This window comes from Daucus carota, chromosome 4 (assembly GCF_001625215.2).
Source record: "Daucus carota subsp. sativus chromosome 4, DH1 v3.0, whole genome shotgun sequence".
Lineage (NCBI taxonomy): Eukaryota > Viridiplantae > Streptophyta > Magnoliopsida > Apiales > Apiaceae > Daucus > Daucus carota.
The window spans coordinates 47094479-47109540 of record NC_030384.2 but is presented as its reverse complement, the minus strand read 5'-3'; the positions used below and the strand labels follow the sequence as shown (position 1 = coordinate 47109540).

At 34.4% G+C, this 15062-nt stretch overlaps 4 protein-coding genes across 8 annotated transcripts; 3 read left to right on the top strand and 1 right to left on the bottom strand.

Moving 5' to 3' along the window:
• Window positions 1-4: 4 nt before the first annotated feature.
• Window positions 5-1102, bottom strand: LOC108217479 (putative F-box protein At5g52610). The gene has a single exon (XM_017390308.1). The coding sequence runs from the start codon at window positions 1100-1102 to the stop codon at window positions 5-7; it is 1098 nt and encodes a 365-aa protein (XP_017245797.1).
• A 2327-nt stretch (window positions 1103-3429) lies between these two features.
• Window positions 3430-5848, top strand: LOC108217478 (probable L-type lectin-domain containing receptor kinase S.7). Its single transcript, XM_017390307.2, has one exon. The coding sequence runs from the start codon at window positions 3651-3653 to the stop codon at window positions 5679-5681; it is 2031 nt and encodes a 676-aa protein (XP_017245796.1). The 5' UTR covers window positions 3430-3650; the 3' UTR covers window positions 5682-5848.
• A 1055-nt stretch (window positions 5849-6903) lies between these two features.
• On the top strand, window positions 6904-7646 carry LOC108217477 (early nodulin-like protein 5). Its single transcript, XM_017390306.2, has 2 exons — window positions 6904-7093; window positions 7267-7646. Exons 1-2 carry the CDS (start codon window positions 6904-6906, stop codon window positions 7644-7646), a joined length of 570 nt encoding a protein of 189 aa, XP_017245795.1.
• Window positions 7647-9086: 1440 nt separating this feature from the next.
• Window positions 9087-14881, top strand: LOC108219091 (pentatricopeptide repeat-containing protein At5g55840). 5 transcript variants are annotated; one of them, XM_064091702.1, is made up of 7 exons: window positions 9087-9347; window positions 9440-13027; window positions 13677-13796; window positions 13882-13992; window positions 14082-14167; window positions 14381-14468; window positions 14591-14881. In XM_064091702.1, exons 1-2 carry the CDS (start codon window positions 9197-9199, stop codon window positions 12697-12699), a joined length of 3411 nt encoding a protein of 1136 aa, XP_063947772.1. In that variant the 5' UTR covers window positions 9087-9196; the 3' UTR covers window positions 12700-13027; window positions 13677-13796; window positions 13882-13992; window positions 14082-14167; window positions 14381-14468; window positions 14591-14881. The 5 variants fall into 5 exon arrangements, with proteins under 5 accessions (XP_063947772.1, XP_063947771.1, XP_063947769.1 ...); XM_064091701.1 differs by lacking the exon at window positions 13882-13992; XM_064091699.1 differs by having other exon boundaries at window positions 13677-13992.
• The last annotated feature ends 181 nt before the right edge of the window (window positions 14882-15062 follow it).

The following is a 15062-nucleotide window of genomic DNA, read 5'->3' as shown; positions in this document are numbered from 1 at the left end:
TAGATCATAGATCCTCATCAGAATCAGCCAACACATTATATTTATTATAATACGAAGTCGTCGAAGCCACCTTCTGCCGAATTGGTGAATAGATAGGCTTCATCATGTACCTCCTTATTTCACTATGGTGACCGAGTCTATCATCTAAACGGCACCATTGTTGAGATTTGTTCACTATGTTGTATAAGAAAGTGCTGCTACGCCCCATAACAAGTTCATCCTTTTTCACAAAACCCATCACTTGATATATATCTAGGCTGATTCCCAGTTTGATCTCATCCCATGAAAACGAGTTGTCATCACTCACTCTCAGTACCCACATCACAACATGAAGCTTATTTTCCTTCATAACATTGCCTATAAGAGCTAGTGATTCCATGTATTCTTCCATAATGAAGTCATCACTATACCATAAATCTGCAGGCAATTTCGTTTCTCGAAATGTCTCAGAACTTAAATCAAAAGATAAAATTCCACGTTCAGATTTCTTCGAATCTTTAACAATATATGCAGAACCATCTACCAACCTGGCCTTCGAACATAGCCGATTAAAGGTACTGGAAACTAAGTTATCATATTCTAAAACCTCCCACTCATCAGTACTCAAACTATAGATACAAACATAGAATATTCGCGGAAAAATTAATAACTTAAGCACCTTGTAATCGCCATTGTGATACCCAAATAACAAATGAGTATGCTTTGAATACCTGATTCTCAGGGGAGGAAGCTTTCCCCTGAAGATGGGAGTCCATAAGAGTATTTTAGAGTGTGCTTCCAAATGATCTTTAGTAGAAGACAAACAAAACAACCCGTCACAAACTCCATAACACTCGTAATTCTCACCAAAGATCTTCTGGTATCGACGAGTCTCGATATCCATGAGACCTGTTGATTTGCTTGCATTTTGAAGCAGAAAGTGTTTGTTTGTGTTTGAGGAGGTTCTTTGTTGGGAAAGAAAGAGCTGAACGAAAGACTTGCTGGTAATGATTCGAGCCCATAACGTGCAGACAGTCCTCAGCAGTGCGAGAGTTTTCACAGGATGTAGCAAAAAAATGGTCATTAACAAATCTTCTGGCAAGTCGTTAAATTTTGACCCCATCGAATCAGATTCGAGCTGATGAGAAAATATTTATCGAACAGGATGAAATATTGGCTTTTTGCCAGGGTTAATCAGAGAGTCTGTCCTAGGGTTTTTGTATTCATGTATAACATGGCCACGTTCGAACTTCGAAGTATTTATCGTCTCCGCAATTTCCGATGATCCCAATTCAAAGCCCGCACGCCGCATCAAATCAAGTGAGCCAAATTGTAGCAAGGTCATCAGTCAATTTTTCTGAAAGTAAAATTGTGTTTACGATAAAATATTTATATTCATTAAATACAGTATTCATATAAAATAAATAATACTCCCTCCGTCCCCTATTACATGTCCCCGTTTGACTTTTGACCAGTCAAATTGACTATATGTTTTGACTGAAATTTTACATATATCATATAATTCAAAAAATAATAAAAATTATATCATTAGAAAGTATATTTAGTGTATTTTAATATGCAACTTTCAGATTTCGAAAATAATGAAGAGATAATTTGTAATCTTTAGTCAAAATTTGGTCAATCAAAAGTTAAATGAGGACATGTAAAAGGGGACGGAGGGAGTATAAATAAATTGACAATTCATAAGTACAAAAATGTTGAGTTAATTATATTTTTAAATTATTTGATATATTTCATAAGTAATTTATACACTAAGAAAATGTTGAGATATCTGTCAAAATGAAATTTTACATATATCATATAATTCAAAAAATAATAAAAATTATATCATTAGAAAGTATATTTAGTGTATTTTAATATGCAACTTTCAGATTTCGAAAATAATGAAGAGATAATTTGTAATCTTTAGTCAAAATTTGGTCAATCAAAAGTTAAATGAGGACATGTAAAAGGGGACGGAGGGAGTATAAATAAATTGACAATTCATAAGTACAAAAATGTTGAGTTAATTATATTTTTAAATTATTTGATATATTTCATAAGTAATTTATACACTAAGAAAATGTTGAGATATCTGTCAAAAAAAAATGTTGAGATATTATTAAAAAGTATTAGTTGAAGATAACATACAGTGAAGCTATATGTTATATTTTTGTGTATAAGTTGTTTGATTTTTTAACTCAGATTTTTTATCATCTTTTGAGATTATTATTTTTCTTATAAATAATTATGGTTTCTCACATCACAAATCGATATCAAACTGTATGATTATGATTTCTCAAAATTACAAACCAACCTGTAATGCAACTAAACCGAACCGTTTGGTTCCATTTAAGTCAATATTGGGTTAGCAAATTTGGGACTTATAATATTATCGTAATTTTATAGTAAAACAGTTTTCTAATTTCTACTTTTCATTCTTTTATTACGTACAACTAGAAGTAAAATTATTATAAATATATTAAAATTCCACTTAAATCATGAATAATTAATGTCTAATAATTGTAATATAAATTTAGATGATGCAAATAATAATAAAATAATTTTAATATCATTTTAAAATATATAAATATGAAGGATATTGATATGTCTTGATGATTATTTTTCAATAAGTGATAAGATAACATGTCATTAGAAATATAAATAATTTACAGATAATCCGCACACGACCTACCTGTTATAATTCATTCATAAAAATATTAAATTAATATTATATTAGTATTATAAATCATTTATATTATATAAAATTAGAACTTTCAATTAATTTAGATAATAGATAGCAGATAAAGATAATATATATTATAAAAATATATATTATAAATATATAATATATTTTTATAATATATAAATAATTTCGTGTCAATTTCAAGTAATCCATGATCTAAAAATAACCGTAAATCCACAATTTATTAACTCAAATTTAAATTTATAATTTACATATAAAAGTTATATAAAACTATCACGCCGTGTCTCGCTACTATATAATTATAAAATTTTATAATTTATTTATAATATATTTAAATACATATTTTATTAATTTAGATGATGAATAAATTTTAAAAAATTAATTTTAATAATATATATTATTTTATATCATATATATGTGTGAAACATTGCCTATTTTTCGGAAGTTTTGTACCATCAAAAATAAATTTAAATATATCATTATCGGATCAATTTTGAGTCTATAAAAAAAATCAAATTTGCTTAAAATAAGGACTTCTTGCTTAAACTAAGTGGAGCAGTAAATAAGTTAATAAAATGTTTGGAAAAGAAGCGGGAGTTGAGAGAGAAGTCAGGATTCTAAAGTGCCTTCTGCTTCTTTACGCAAACGGGTCAAGAAAAGTTTAAAAGTGCTTTCCCTTCTTGACACAAACCGGTAAAAAAAAGCATTTCTCGTTAACAAACAGGCCCTGTATTCGTGTGGAGTCTTATTTTACATACCCAATATTCATACTTAAAAACCCGACCCATTTGTCATTTTCCAACCATTTAAACCACCCACCCCCAATTTCCCCGCCACTTTCTAAACCCCCGTTCCCCTTCTTCTACACTAGCCCTTCAATTCTGCAAGAAAAACACACACACACACACACAGTATATCTGTATAATTTCAGACCCAAGATTTCTCTGGTAATCAATCCCCAACCATGAATCTCTTCTCTTCAAGAACCCCACTCATCATTTTCTTGATTCTCTTGTTGTTTTTCAAGAACCCCCCTTTAATCTCATCTCAAAACACCAACTTTGACTTCCCCTCTTTCTCATCTCTCCGCAATATCAGTCTCCTCGGCGACTCTTTTCTCCGTCACGGCGTGATCAGCCTCACGAAACAACTCAATGTACCTTCATCAAGCTCCGGCACAGTCATTTACAATCACCCAATTGAGTTTTCTAATCAAGATTCCACTCACATTGCTTCTTTCTCCACTTGTTTCACTTTTTCGATAAATAATGTCAATCCGGTGTCGTTTGGTGATGGGTTGGCGTTCTTTATCACGCCGGATGATCGGATTTTGGGGAGCCCAGGTGGGTATCTAGGCCTTGTGAATTCAACTCTGCTTACTAAGAATAAGTTTGTTGCTGTGGAGTTTGATACAAGGCTTGATTCACATTTTAATGACCCGAATGAGAATCATATAGGGTTGGATATTGATAGTCTTAATTCGATCAAGACTGCTGATGTTATTTCGATTGGGATTGATTTGAAAAGTGGGAATTTGATTACTGCTTGGATTGATTATGAGAGTGTTGAGAAGAGTTTGAAGGTTTTCTTGAGTTATTCTGGGACTAAGCCTTTCGATCCACTTTTGGCGGTTGATGTTGATCTTTCTGAGTATCTTAGGGAGTTTAAGTATGTGGGGTTTTCGGCTTCTACTGAAGGAAGTACAGAAATTCATCTTCTTGAAAATTGGAGTTTTTCGACTTTTGGGGTTAAGTCAAGTAGGCCAAGATTCCCTCCTTATAATGTGTCTGATAATTCTGTGGTTAGAAAACCTCCTATTCCGGTCTCTGGTTCGGGTAATAAACATAAGAGGCTTGGTTGGGGTCTTGGGATTGCTGGGCCAGCATTGTTTTGTGTTTTTCTTGGATTGTTTGGTTATATATCTGTTAAGAAATGGAAGGGGATGAGAATGGATAAGTCTATCAAGGCTGATCTTCTAACAGGCCCTAGACAATTTAGTTACAAAGAATTAAAAGCTGCTACTAAAGGGTTTCATGATAGTAGGATTGTAGGTCATGGAGCTTTCGGGACTGTTTATAAGGCATTTTTTATGTCTTTAGGTACGATGTCTGCAGTTAAAAGATCGAAGCATTCTCATGAAGGTAAGACTGAGTTTCTTGCTGAGTTGTCGATTATAGCTTGTTTAAGGCACAAGAATTTAGTTCCGCTTCAGGGTTGGTGTGCTGAAAAGGGAGAATTGTTACTTGTCTATGAGTTTATGCCCAATGGAAGTGTTGATAATGTGTTGTATCAAGAGTCTGACCAAGGGTTGGCATTGAAATGGCCACACAGATACAATATTGCTGTCGGATTGGCCTCTGTTTTGACTTATTTGCATCAGGAATGTGAGCAACAAGTGATTCACAGAGACATAAAGACTAGTAACATAATGCTGGATGCAAATTTCAACGCCAGGCTCGGGGATTTTGGGTTGGCTAGGCTAATGGATCATGACAAGAGCCCTGTCTCGACATTGACAGCTGGAACAATGGGGTATCTTGCTCCTGAGTACCTTCAGTACGGAAAAGCAACTGAGAAAAGTGATGTTTTTAGCTATGGCGTGGTAATACTAGAACTGGCCTGTGGAAGGAGGCCAATTGATAAAGAAACAGAAGGTCAAAGAATGGTCAATTTGGTTGATTGGGTTTGGGACTTGCACTCTGAGGGAAGGCTTGCAGAAGCTGTAGACAGACGCTTGAATGGCGTGTTTAATGTAGAAGAAGCTAAGCTGTTGTTGCTTCTTGGTTTGAGCTGTGCCAATCCAGATAGTGCGGAGAGGCCTTCAATGAGGAAAGTATTCCAGATTCTTAATGGCGAGGCGGAGCCTGTGCTGGTGCCTAAAACGAAACCAACTCTCTCCTTTTCTAATCATATGGCTCTAAATGTTGGGGACATTGTTTCTGACAGTGAAGGAAGTCAGACCCCAGACCACATGTTCGAGATCAAAGTTGTTTAACTACAAGCAAAAATACAAGTAGTTCAAAATCCCTTGTTCTTTTATACTTCTCATATATTGGATTGTGCATAGTTGTCATAGCTGCTGAAAGATTGTGAACTGTTTTTCTTCTCTACTGTATCTTGGATACTTGCTCTAAAGTTAGCCTTAAAGTAGCTTCAGTTTGTTTACATGGCAAATTTCTTTTTCTTTTTCTTGTTTTGTGCAAGTATCTTCTATGCAAACTTGTATCTGCAGATTTTAATTTGTTAACGAAAATGCATATATTCCAGCCTATAAATAAATAATTTTGATAAAAATAATATGTTTTCTTACCCGAACATATATAATATAATAATAATATACACTTAATTTTAGAAAAATAAAAATTATCTTAATTGTTTCGGGAAGTATTCATTTTTAGAGAAATTAAAACTGTAATTATTTATTCCTCCCGTCATTACTTATATAATGGGTAGAGTATTATATTTTTACATACACCATTGAAAAATAGATTTAATACTGCGAAGAATATAAAACATAAAACCTAGCTTGCTGAATGCAGACTAATAGGACACTATTTCTTCTAAATTTTGTTTCAAATTAATTAGACTCTTATAAGACATTACTCCCTCCGTCTCAATTTATAGGTCCAGTTTTAAAAAAAAAATTGTCCCAAAATATTTGTCCTTCTCTTATTTCAATACAAATTTATCTACATATTAATTGTGATTTTTTTGAAACTCAGCATTATTCTCATTTCTCAATGCATTAAATCCCTATATTTATTGTGATTTTTTTGAAACTCTACTATATTCTCACTTATCAATGCACTAATTAATGATACATGAGATAAGATTCCATTTAACTAACTTTTTTTTTAATATGTGTGTTTATTCCAAAATGGACTTATTTGAGACGGAGGGAGTACTTTTTTTTCCAATCCGTTTAATATCAAAAACTGTTTGACAACAATCAGACCAGATAATAAAGGAAACTCGATAATAGTAAATTAATGTAAATGCGGTAGTAAATGGTACGAGTAACTGCTAAATCCCCCACTCGTTCCACTCAACCAAAACAAACTGGCATGCACAGAGCACATCGATCCCCCACTCCCCCCACAAACCACCCTCTTATAAATACTTCCACCTCCCTTTCACTTTTTTTTCACAGCATTTCATTCTTTCTGCACTTGCTTCTCTTGCTCAAACACTCATCACACACAACAACCTCCCTCTCCATGGCTCTTTCTAAGCTCTTTTTCATCCTCAACATCGCGATTTTCGTCTCCTCCGTCTTCTCATACCAGTTCGAAGTTGGAGGCGATGAAGGCTGGATTACACCTTCCTCTGCCAACTTCACTACTGACATTGATGAACCTTACAATGTCTGGGCTTCTCATAACAGATTCCGCATTGGCGATACACTTCGTACGTCTTTTTTTTAATAAATCGTGTTTTATTTTACTAGCTCGATAAATGTTACTTTTTGGCCTAATGCAATTTTACAATTCGTAAAAATTAAAATGTGTTTTATTTTACTAGCTCTGTTCAAAGTGCGAGATGAATGTTATTTGGCCTAATGCAATTTTTACCTTGTCCAGATTTCAGGTACGAGAATGACTCTGTCCTGGTGGTCGGCTACGAGGACTACAAAAACTGCACTACCACGAACGCCATCTCAGAATTCGACAATGGAGACACTGTTTTTAAATTCAAACGCTCTGGATTTTTTTACTTCATCAGTGGCCAGCCTGATCACTGCACATCAGGCCAGAAAATGATCATCCGTGTCATGCATCCGTCCGAGTACACGCCTCCTCATATGCAGCCTCAATCACCCGAATCCGCGCCATCGCCTGGCACGCGTGCATTGGGACCGTCCGGTGATTCTTACAGCTCTAGCACCAGGGTTTCTGCAGTTGCAGCTTTTGTTGTAGCTGCTCTAGCTGCTCCTCTGGTCATCATCTATTTATTTATCTAGGAACTAGGTGGTTTGGTGATTTATTCTTGTTGGTTTTCGAGTTTTTTTCAGACATTTTTATTGTAGTTTTGTTATTGAAGATTAGTTTGAGTTTGCTGTTATGGTCTTAGAGAAGTGATGGATGATTTGTTTTATTGGTATTGATTTGTTTCATTCAGTGTGTCAATGTGTTGTTCTGTTTTATTGGTTTCATCTATTCAATGAATCTTTTACACAAAATAATGGTAAGTGGGTTATCAATTACGTTCATGAAGCCCACAAATTCAGAATCATAGGACTACTTGACCCTGGCCCTGTAGAAAACGCAGCAAAAAGAATAAAGATCAAGAGGATGAGGAGGTGATTAATCAGATAACTAATTAAATAATAAGAAATTTATTCAATCTGATGAGCTTAATCACAGATTTTTGGATTCTGCTGCCCTGTTGTTATTGATTAATCATATAATTTATAATCAAGTTGCTCCGAGTTGTGTTCTCAAATAATTTTTTTTTATTTATATATATATATATATATATATATATATATATCTGATTTGATACAAAAATTAATTTTTTTCTCCAAAAGGTTTATAAATTAATATTTGTGATGATAGAAGAACATAAACATTTTTTAGTACAGCTCTAGTTCCAGGGTTTCTGCAGTTGCAGCTTTTGTTGTGGCTGCTCTAGCAGCTCCTCTGGTTATTATCTATATATTTGCCTAGGAACTAGATGGTTTCGTGATTTATTCTTGTTAGTTTTCGAGTTTTTTTAGACATTTTTATTGTTGTTTTGTTATTGAAGATTAGTTTCGATTAGCTGTTGTGGTATTAGAGAAGTACCGGATGATTTGTTTTATTGGTATTGATTTGTTTCATTCAGTGTGTCAGTGTGTTGTTCTGTTTTATTAGTTTCATATATGGTATGAATCTATTACACAAAATAACGTTGATGAAGCCCACGACTTCAGATTCACAGGAGTACTTAATATTTATAGCTCTAGTGAAAACGTGAATCTAACTTAATCAATCACAAAATAAAGGATTCATGGTTGATAAATCAGATATTTAATTGAATAACAAAAAAATTAATTAGTTTAATAGGACCGATATTTAAAACATTCTTATTGACTTCTGCTGACTCAATTAATTTTTATCAACTATTCTGAAAAATTGAAGTTATATGTATCTGATACAGAAATTAAATTTTTTCCCATTCCATTAGTTTAAATATATTAAATTAAAAATTATGATAAATTATATTTAGTTTGTTTTAATAAATATTATGCAAAATATATTGAAATTAGATGGAAAAGAATTTTAAAAACGGATATTAACTCTTTTATATTGAAATTTAATATATATATATTCCAATGATTTTGGATTATTTTCAATTGGCATTTTTTTTCAAGAGGAATTCCTATAGGCATTTTTATAAAAAGGACCATAGAGTAATTGTGTACTCTGTGAATTTTTTCCATAACACTGACACTGCGTATATCCCTGTTCTTCGCTGCGATGAATTGAATACCTATGTATATGATTTTGGTGGAGAAGGGTAGCAAGATTAATGTTTACACATATAAGAACTTCCAAAAGATTCAAACTTTTTCCTCAAAGAAGCCCAAAGTTTCAAGCTTTATCTCGAATGGGCTTTTCCACAAATTTCAAGAACATGATAGATAACAATCAAACTGCAAGACTCGACCCACAAATTTCTGGTATGTTTTTTTTAATCCATGTTGCTATTTCAATTCACATAGTATTATGGTTTTGTTGTTGTGTTTGATTTTAGGTTTAAATTTATAAGCAGGTTTGGAGCTGGAAAATAGTGTTTATAATGTTTTAACAGTTAACAGATGGGAGTCTTTGAACTTTATGAACTATAAAATGGCCTCACTTAGGCCAGTTCATGGGAGGTTAGCTTTGAAATTTCTTAAGTGGGTCATTAAGCAACCTGGTATGGAACTTACCCATGTTACTCAAATGTATTGTATTACTACCCATATTCTTGTTAGAGCTAGAATGTATGATTCTGCCAAGTTGATTCTTGAACATTTGGCTCAAATGGGTGTTGGGTCGCATTCAGTTTTTGGTCATCTTATGGGTACTTACTCTCTTTGCAATTCGAATCCGGCGGTTTTTGATCTTTTGATCAGGATTTATGTTAGGAAATTGATGGTGGAGGAAGCGTTAGAGGTTTATCGTTTAGTGGGTAAGAGGGGGTTTAGGCCGTCAGTGTACACTTGTAATATGTTGTTGAGGGCATTGGCGAATGGTGAGTTTGGAGGGTCTGTGTGGTCGTTTTTCAGGGAAATGCTTGCGGGGAATATTTGCCCCAACGTTGTTACGTTTAATATACTTTTGCATATTCTGTGTGTTGAAGGAAAGCTTAAAAAAGCTGGATATCTTCTTAAGAAGATGGAAGGTAGTGGTTATAGTCCTACTGTGGTTACCTATAATACTTTGCTCAACTGGTACTGCAAGAAGGGAAGATATAAAGCAGCTTTTGAGCTTATTGATCAGATGGGCCGTAGGGGTCTCAAAGCAGATGTGTGTACATATAATATGCTTATAGATGATCTATGTCAACACTGTAGGAGTTCAAAAGGGTATTTGTTGTTAAAAAAGATGAGAAAAAAGATGTTATTTCCTAATGTAGTCACCTATAACACTCTCATTAATGGGTTTGTGAAGGAAGGGAAGGTTGATGTTGCTAGTCGGATCTTTAGGGAGATGTTGGAATGCAATGTATTACCTAACCACGTCACTTATAATTCCTTGATTTATGGGCACTGTCAGGAAGGCAGATTTGTAGAAGCTTCAGAACTTCTGAGGAAAATGGAAGGCATTGGATTGAAACCTAATGAAGTTAGTTATGGGGGTGTCTTGGATGGGCTATGTAGACATGAAAAATTAGAATTAGCAAGAAGTCTTTTTAATAGGATGAAATTAAATGGATTAAGAGTTAATAAAATTTTGTATACAATGTTGATAGATGGGCTATGCAAAGCTGGAATGCCCGAGGAAGCTGTTCAGTTGCTTGTTGACATGTTCAAGGATGGTCTCAGTCCTGATGTCATTACATATTCCGCACTTGTGAATGGATTTTGCAAGGCAATGAAGGTTTGTAATGTAAAGGAAATCATATGCAAGATGTATAGAACTGGAGTTGAACATAATAGCGTCATATACTCCACACTAATCTACAACTCTTGCAAGAAAAACAACTTGCACGAAGCAATGAAAGTATATGCAGCAATGAGTCACAGTGATCACCAGGTGGACCTTTTTACATGTAATACTCTCGTTTCTTGTCTTTCTAGGGTTGGAAAGCCAGAGGAGGCAGTGGATTTCATGCATCACATGAGAAATATCCATCAGTTTCCTAGTGCAGTTACTTATGATTGTATTATTAATGGATTTGCAAATGAAGGCAAGGCACTAGAAGCAATTTCCCTGTTTGATGAAATGGTAAAGTCTGGTCATCACCCTAGCCTTTATACGTATGGGGCTCTACTTAAAGGACTATGCAGAGGAGGAAATTTCGAGGAGGCTATGGAATTCTTCTCTAAAATCCAACATATACCTGGCGTGGTAGATATCTTTGCGTATAACACGCTAATGGCTGAAACATGTAGATTTGGTAATTTGCGAGTAGCTCTGATGCTTATGGATGAGATGGTTCAAAATGATGTTCTTCCTGATAGTTATACGTACACCAGTGTTCTTGGGGGGTTGTGTAGAAAGGGTAGGGTGGTCACTGCGATTTGTATGTTTGAAGAGTTGATCAGAAAAAGAACTTTATTTCCTAATCAGGTTATGTATACATGTTTAATCGATGGGCTTTTTAAGGCAGGTTTGTCAAAGGCTGCTGCATATTACCTTGAGCAGATGTTGGAGAAAGGTCTTTTTCCTGATACTAATGCACTTAATGCAATGATAGATGGTTACTCTAGAATAGGGAACATGACTAATATGCAGGCCTTATTTTCAATGATGAAAGGTGGAGATCTGTACCCAAATATAATTACATATAATATTATCTTGCACGGATATTCTCAACAAAGAGATTTATCAAGGTGCTTTGAAGTTTATAAGATTCTTGTTAAAAGCGGATTTGTTCCGGATAACTTGACAAATCATTCTCTTTTAAATGGGCTTTGTAAGTCGGGCATGCTAGACATTGCAGTTAAGACTTTAAAAAAGATGATTACTGAGGGTGCTTTAGTTGATAAGAGGACATTTAATATGCTAATAGCTGAGTGTTGTGAAAAACATTGCATGATGAAAGCCTTTGATTTGCTGAACATAATGAAGTTAATAGGGGAATTTCCTGATGAAGATACTTATGCTTCACTGATTCTTGGTCTCAATAAGAAACAAGATTATTGTAGTTCACATAAGATTTTGCACGAGATGCTGAACAAAGGTTTTACTCCTACAGAAAAACAGTATGTCTCGCTTATTACTGGTATGTGTCGAGTTGGAGACTGTCAAAGAGCATTTAAACTAAAGGATGAAATGGAAGCTCTTGGTGTTGGCTCAAGAGAGATAGCTGGGAGTGCCATAGTTAGAGGGCTAGTGCAGCGGGGTAAGATGGAAGAAGCAGCATTTGTTCTTGATTGTATGCTTAGGGGTAAAATAGTTCCGACTATTGCGACGTTTACAAGTCTAATGCATATATTCTGCAAGAAGCATAAGTTCAATGAAGCACTTAATTTAAAAGATGTAATGGAACTTCATGGTGTAAAACTTGATGTCGTTGCATACAATGTAATGATTACTGGCCTTTGTGCTGTTGGAGAAGCTGATCATGCTTTTGAGCTGTATGAAGAGATGAAACAAAAAGGTCTCTGCCCTAATACCACATCATTTTATGTTCTCGTAAAGGCTGTTTCCGAAGATAAATTTTCTTTGAAGGGTGAAATGCTCCTTATAGATATGCGGGAAAGGGGACTACTGTCGGAAGATAATATTACACAAGGTCTGCAGGAAGGTTTAGTGGTTGCTATGGAGAAGTTGGAAAGTTTAAGGCACAGAAGACGGGTACCCAGTGCTAAGAGTAGATAATAAACTTGTGCCATGTTACAGATCTCGGGTCAGATGGACCCGATCCCTTTTGGTGAAATCTTCCCACTGTCTCTTCAACTCGGTGAACGCCCGGGAGCTGGTGAGGTTCGAACCCCTGACTTTTTAAAACTCGGTGGACGCCCGGGAGCTGGTGAGGTTCGAACACTTGACCCTTTGAAACTCGGTGAACGCCTGGGAGCTGGTGAGGTTCGAACGCCTGACCCTTTGAATCAAGGCAAGAACCCGTTTCCACTGGGACAACTCTCACACTCAAGATTCCTATAGTTTTTGGAGTTGCTTGATGGGATTTCAGCGCAAACAATATCAGGTATGCTATATAGACCTGATAATTTTTGTCATGACCCACAAAAAAATAGGTTTTGGGTTGCAAAACCTTACACGGAACACGAAAATATGGTACAAGGTCAAATTTAGTTTAGTGTTTGGTTTTCCAGTTAGGGTACATGACACGAAACAAATCAATAAATCTATTATGATACAGTTCTAAATATATCTATTTTGCTTTTATAAATATTCTTTACTTTTTTTAAAACAATAATTTGTATTTTATACTTTTGTTCTTGAAATTATGCCTGATATTAATATATCTAATTTAAATATATGTAAAAGTAATTAATTTTTTTTCGCTTCTGTGTAGTTTCATATCATTTCATGTAACTCACTTGATTACGTGTTTGTGATTGATTTTATAATTTGTAAATTACTTCTCTTTTAATTTTGCTATATGTAGATAATCATGATTTTGAAAACTTCTCGACTATTATTTTGCAGCAAGAAAACTTTGATGCATGATCATATGACGAAGTTCTGGAACTTTTGGATCCTTTTCACAAGAATATTGATTGTTAGACTATAAGAGTCTAGTTAGTGCACAGTGAAAAGAATATATCATGAACAAGCCTTTTTACTCTGTTGCTTGTCTGTCAAATTATTAATATACAATCAGTCTTTTGCAGTTTGACGAAAGTGTAAGTGCATTCTGGAGATAGTAGGGTGTGCCAGACTGCCAGTGCCTCTGTGTTGGGCCAATATCTATAGGGTGTTGTTGATGTTAATGATACTAACACTATGAACAGGTAAGCATGTTTCATATGTGAATGTCCTCATCAGGGTAAGAAAAACAAATTTTTTATTTTTTTTATCATCATTATGTTTGTGAAGATTGAAGAGTATCAGAAATCAACTAGATTTTCTGTTGGGCTAATGACAAATGTTAAGGGAATTTAGTATAAGGGAAAAGCCAGGTCTTTTGTTAAATGTCTTACACGGGAGGTATAATTTCTTTATGCTGCTTGGTTTTCTAATATAATCATGACCGTCGCTTGATTATTTTGCTTATTTTTTTTGTTATTACCCATCAGATTTAGCATCTTCCAATGTCTAGCCGACTGTAGCATGGAGAGATAAGCTTGTGTGCGCGCACACACCCAATCATACTTGAAAACAGGTGATCGATATATCTTGCTTCGTAATGCCAAATTGACTCTATACTAAGCTTATCCGACTGAAAGTAGAAGCTCCTGCTGTTCAATATTTATGTATTGGGAAATTTATAAACCCATGTATTCAGCATGTATCATTTTTTGGCACCAAGAATCCAAGATAAGATGAACTCCGTTGTCATGTCTCAATAATCTTATTTTAAGTTATTTACTTATAGGAGGCAAATGTGGATCTCAGACGCTATAAATTCACTAAGAGATATTGGAATTTGAGGAATCCTGACGCCTGACGGGAGCATTAATATGGTCAGTGTTTACAACTGCTTCTCTTGGTGGTACTCTAAGATTCAATGAGAAATCTATACTCACCCTCCAGGCAAATCGACATGATTTCAGCTTCATTATAGTTTTAATTATGGCTTTTGCAGATCTAGTGCTCTACAAAGGTACATTTTCAAAAGGGGTGACTATAAATTTCATGAATCTGCACCCAACAAGGGAGGCACAAAGATTAAGCTGTCTTGAAAGAAGTTTTAAATGGGATACACTCATGATTTTGGTTGTTTTATTTCATTGCTCTAAATTTAATAAAGCATTGCCATCCGCATGGCAGACAGAATATAACAATATTTTTAGGACTTGGCTTCCTTAAGTTGACATTGTAAGATATATTTTTTAAATTTTGCTACCATAATTTGTATTCTTCTGTTAATTTTTTATTTTTTGTGTGTTGTCACCGGCTCATATCAATCATAGGATTCCCATTGGTGTTTTATTTCACTTGACATTTTCTTTAGCTGGTGATAAAGTTTTAATATCATCAATAAAGTTTTAATTAATATTACATTTTCTTTGGATCTCTATTTGAGTATATATATGTTTGAGTGTTATATAAAAATG

Bases quoted from the DNA above. Each gene is read 5' to 3' on its own strand.
- LOC108217478 (XM_017390307.2), top strand. From the start codon at position 3,651: ATGAATCTCTTCTCTTCAAGAACCCCACTCATCATTTTCTTGATTCTC.
- LOC108217479 (XM_017390308.1), bottom strand. From the start codon at position 1,102: ATGGGGTCAAAATTTAACGACTTGCCAGAAGATTTGTTAATGACCATT.
- LOC108219091 (XM_064091701.1), top strand. From the start codon at position 9,197: ATGTTTACACATATAAGAACTTCCAAAAGATTCAAACTTTTTCCTCAA. The intron at 9,348-9,439 runs GTATGTTTTTTT...ATTTATAAGCAG, and splicing joins ACTCGACCCACAAATTTCTG to GTTTGGAGCTGGAAAATAGT.
- LOC108217477 (XM_017390306.2), top strand. From the start codon at position 6,904: ATGGCTCTTTCTAAGCTCTTTTTCATCCTCAACATCGCGATTTTCGTC. The intron at 7,094-7,266 runs GTACGTCTTTTT...TACCTTGTCCAG, and splicing joins CCGCATTGGCGATACACTTC to ATTTCAGGTACGAGAATGAC.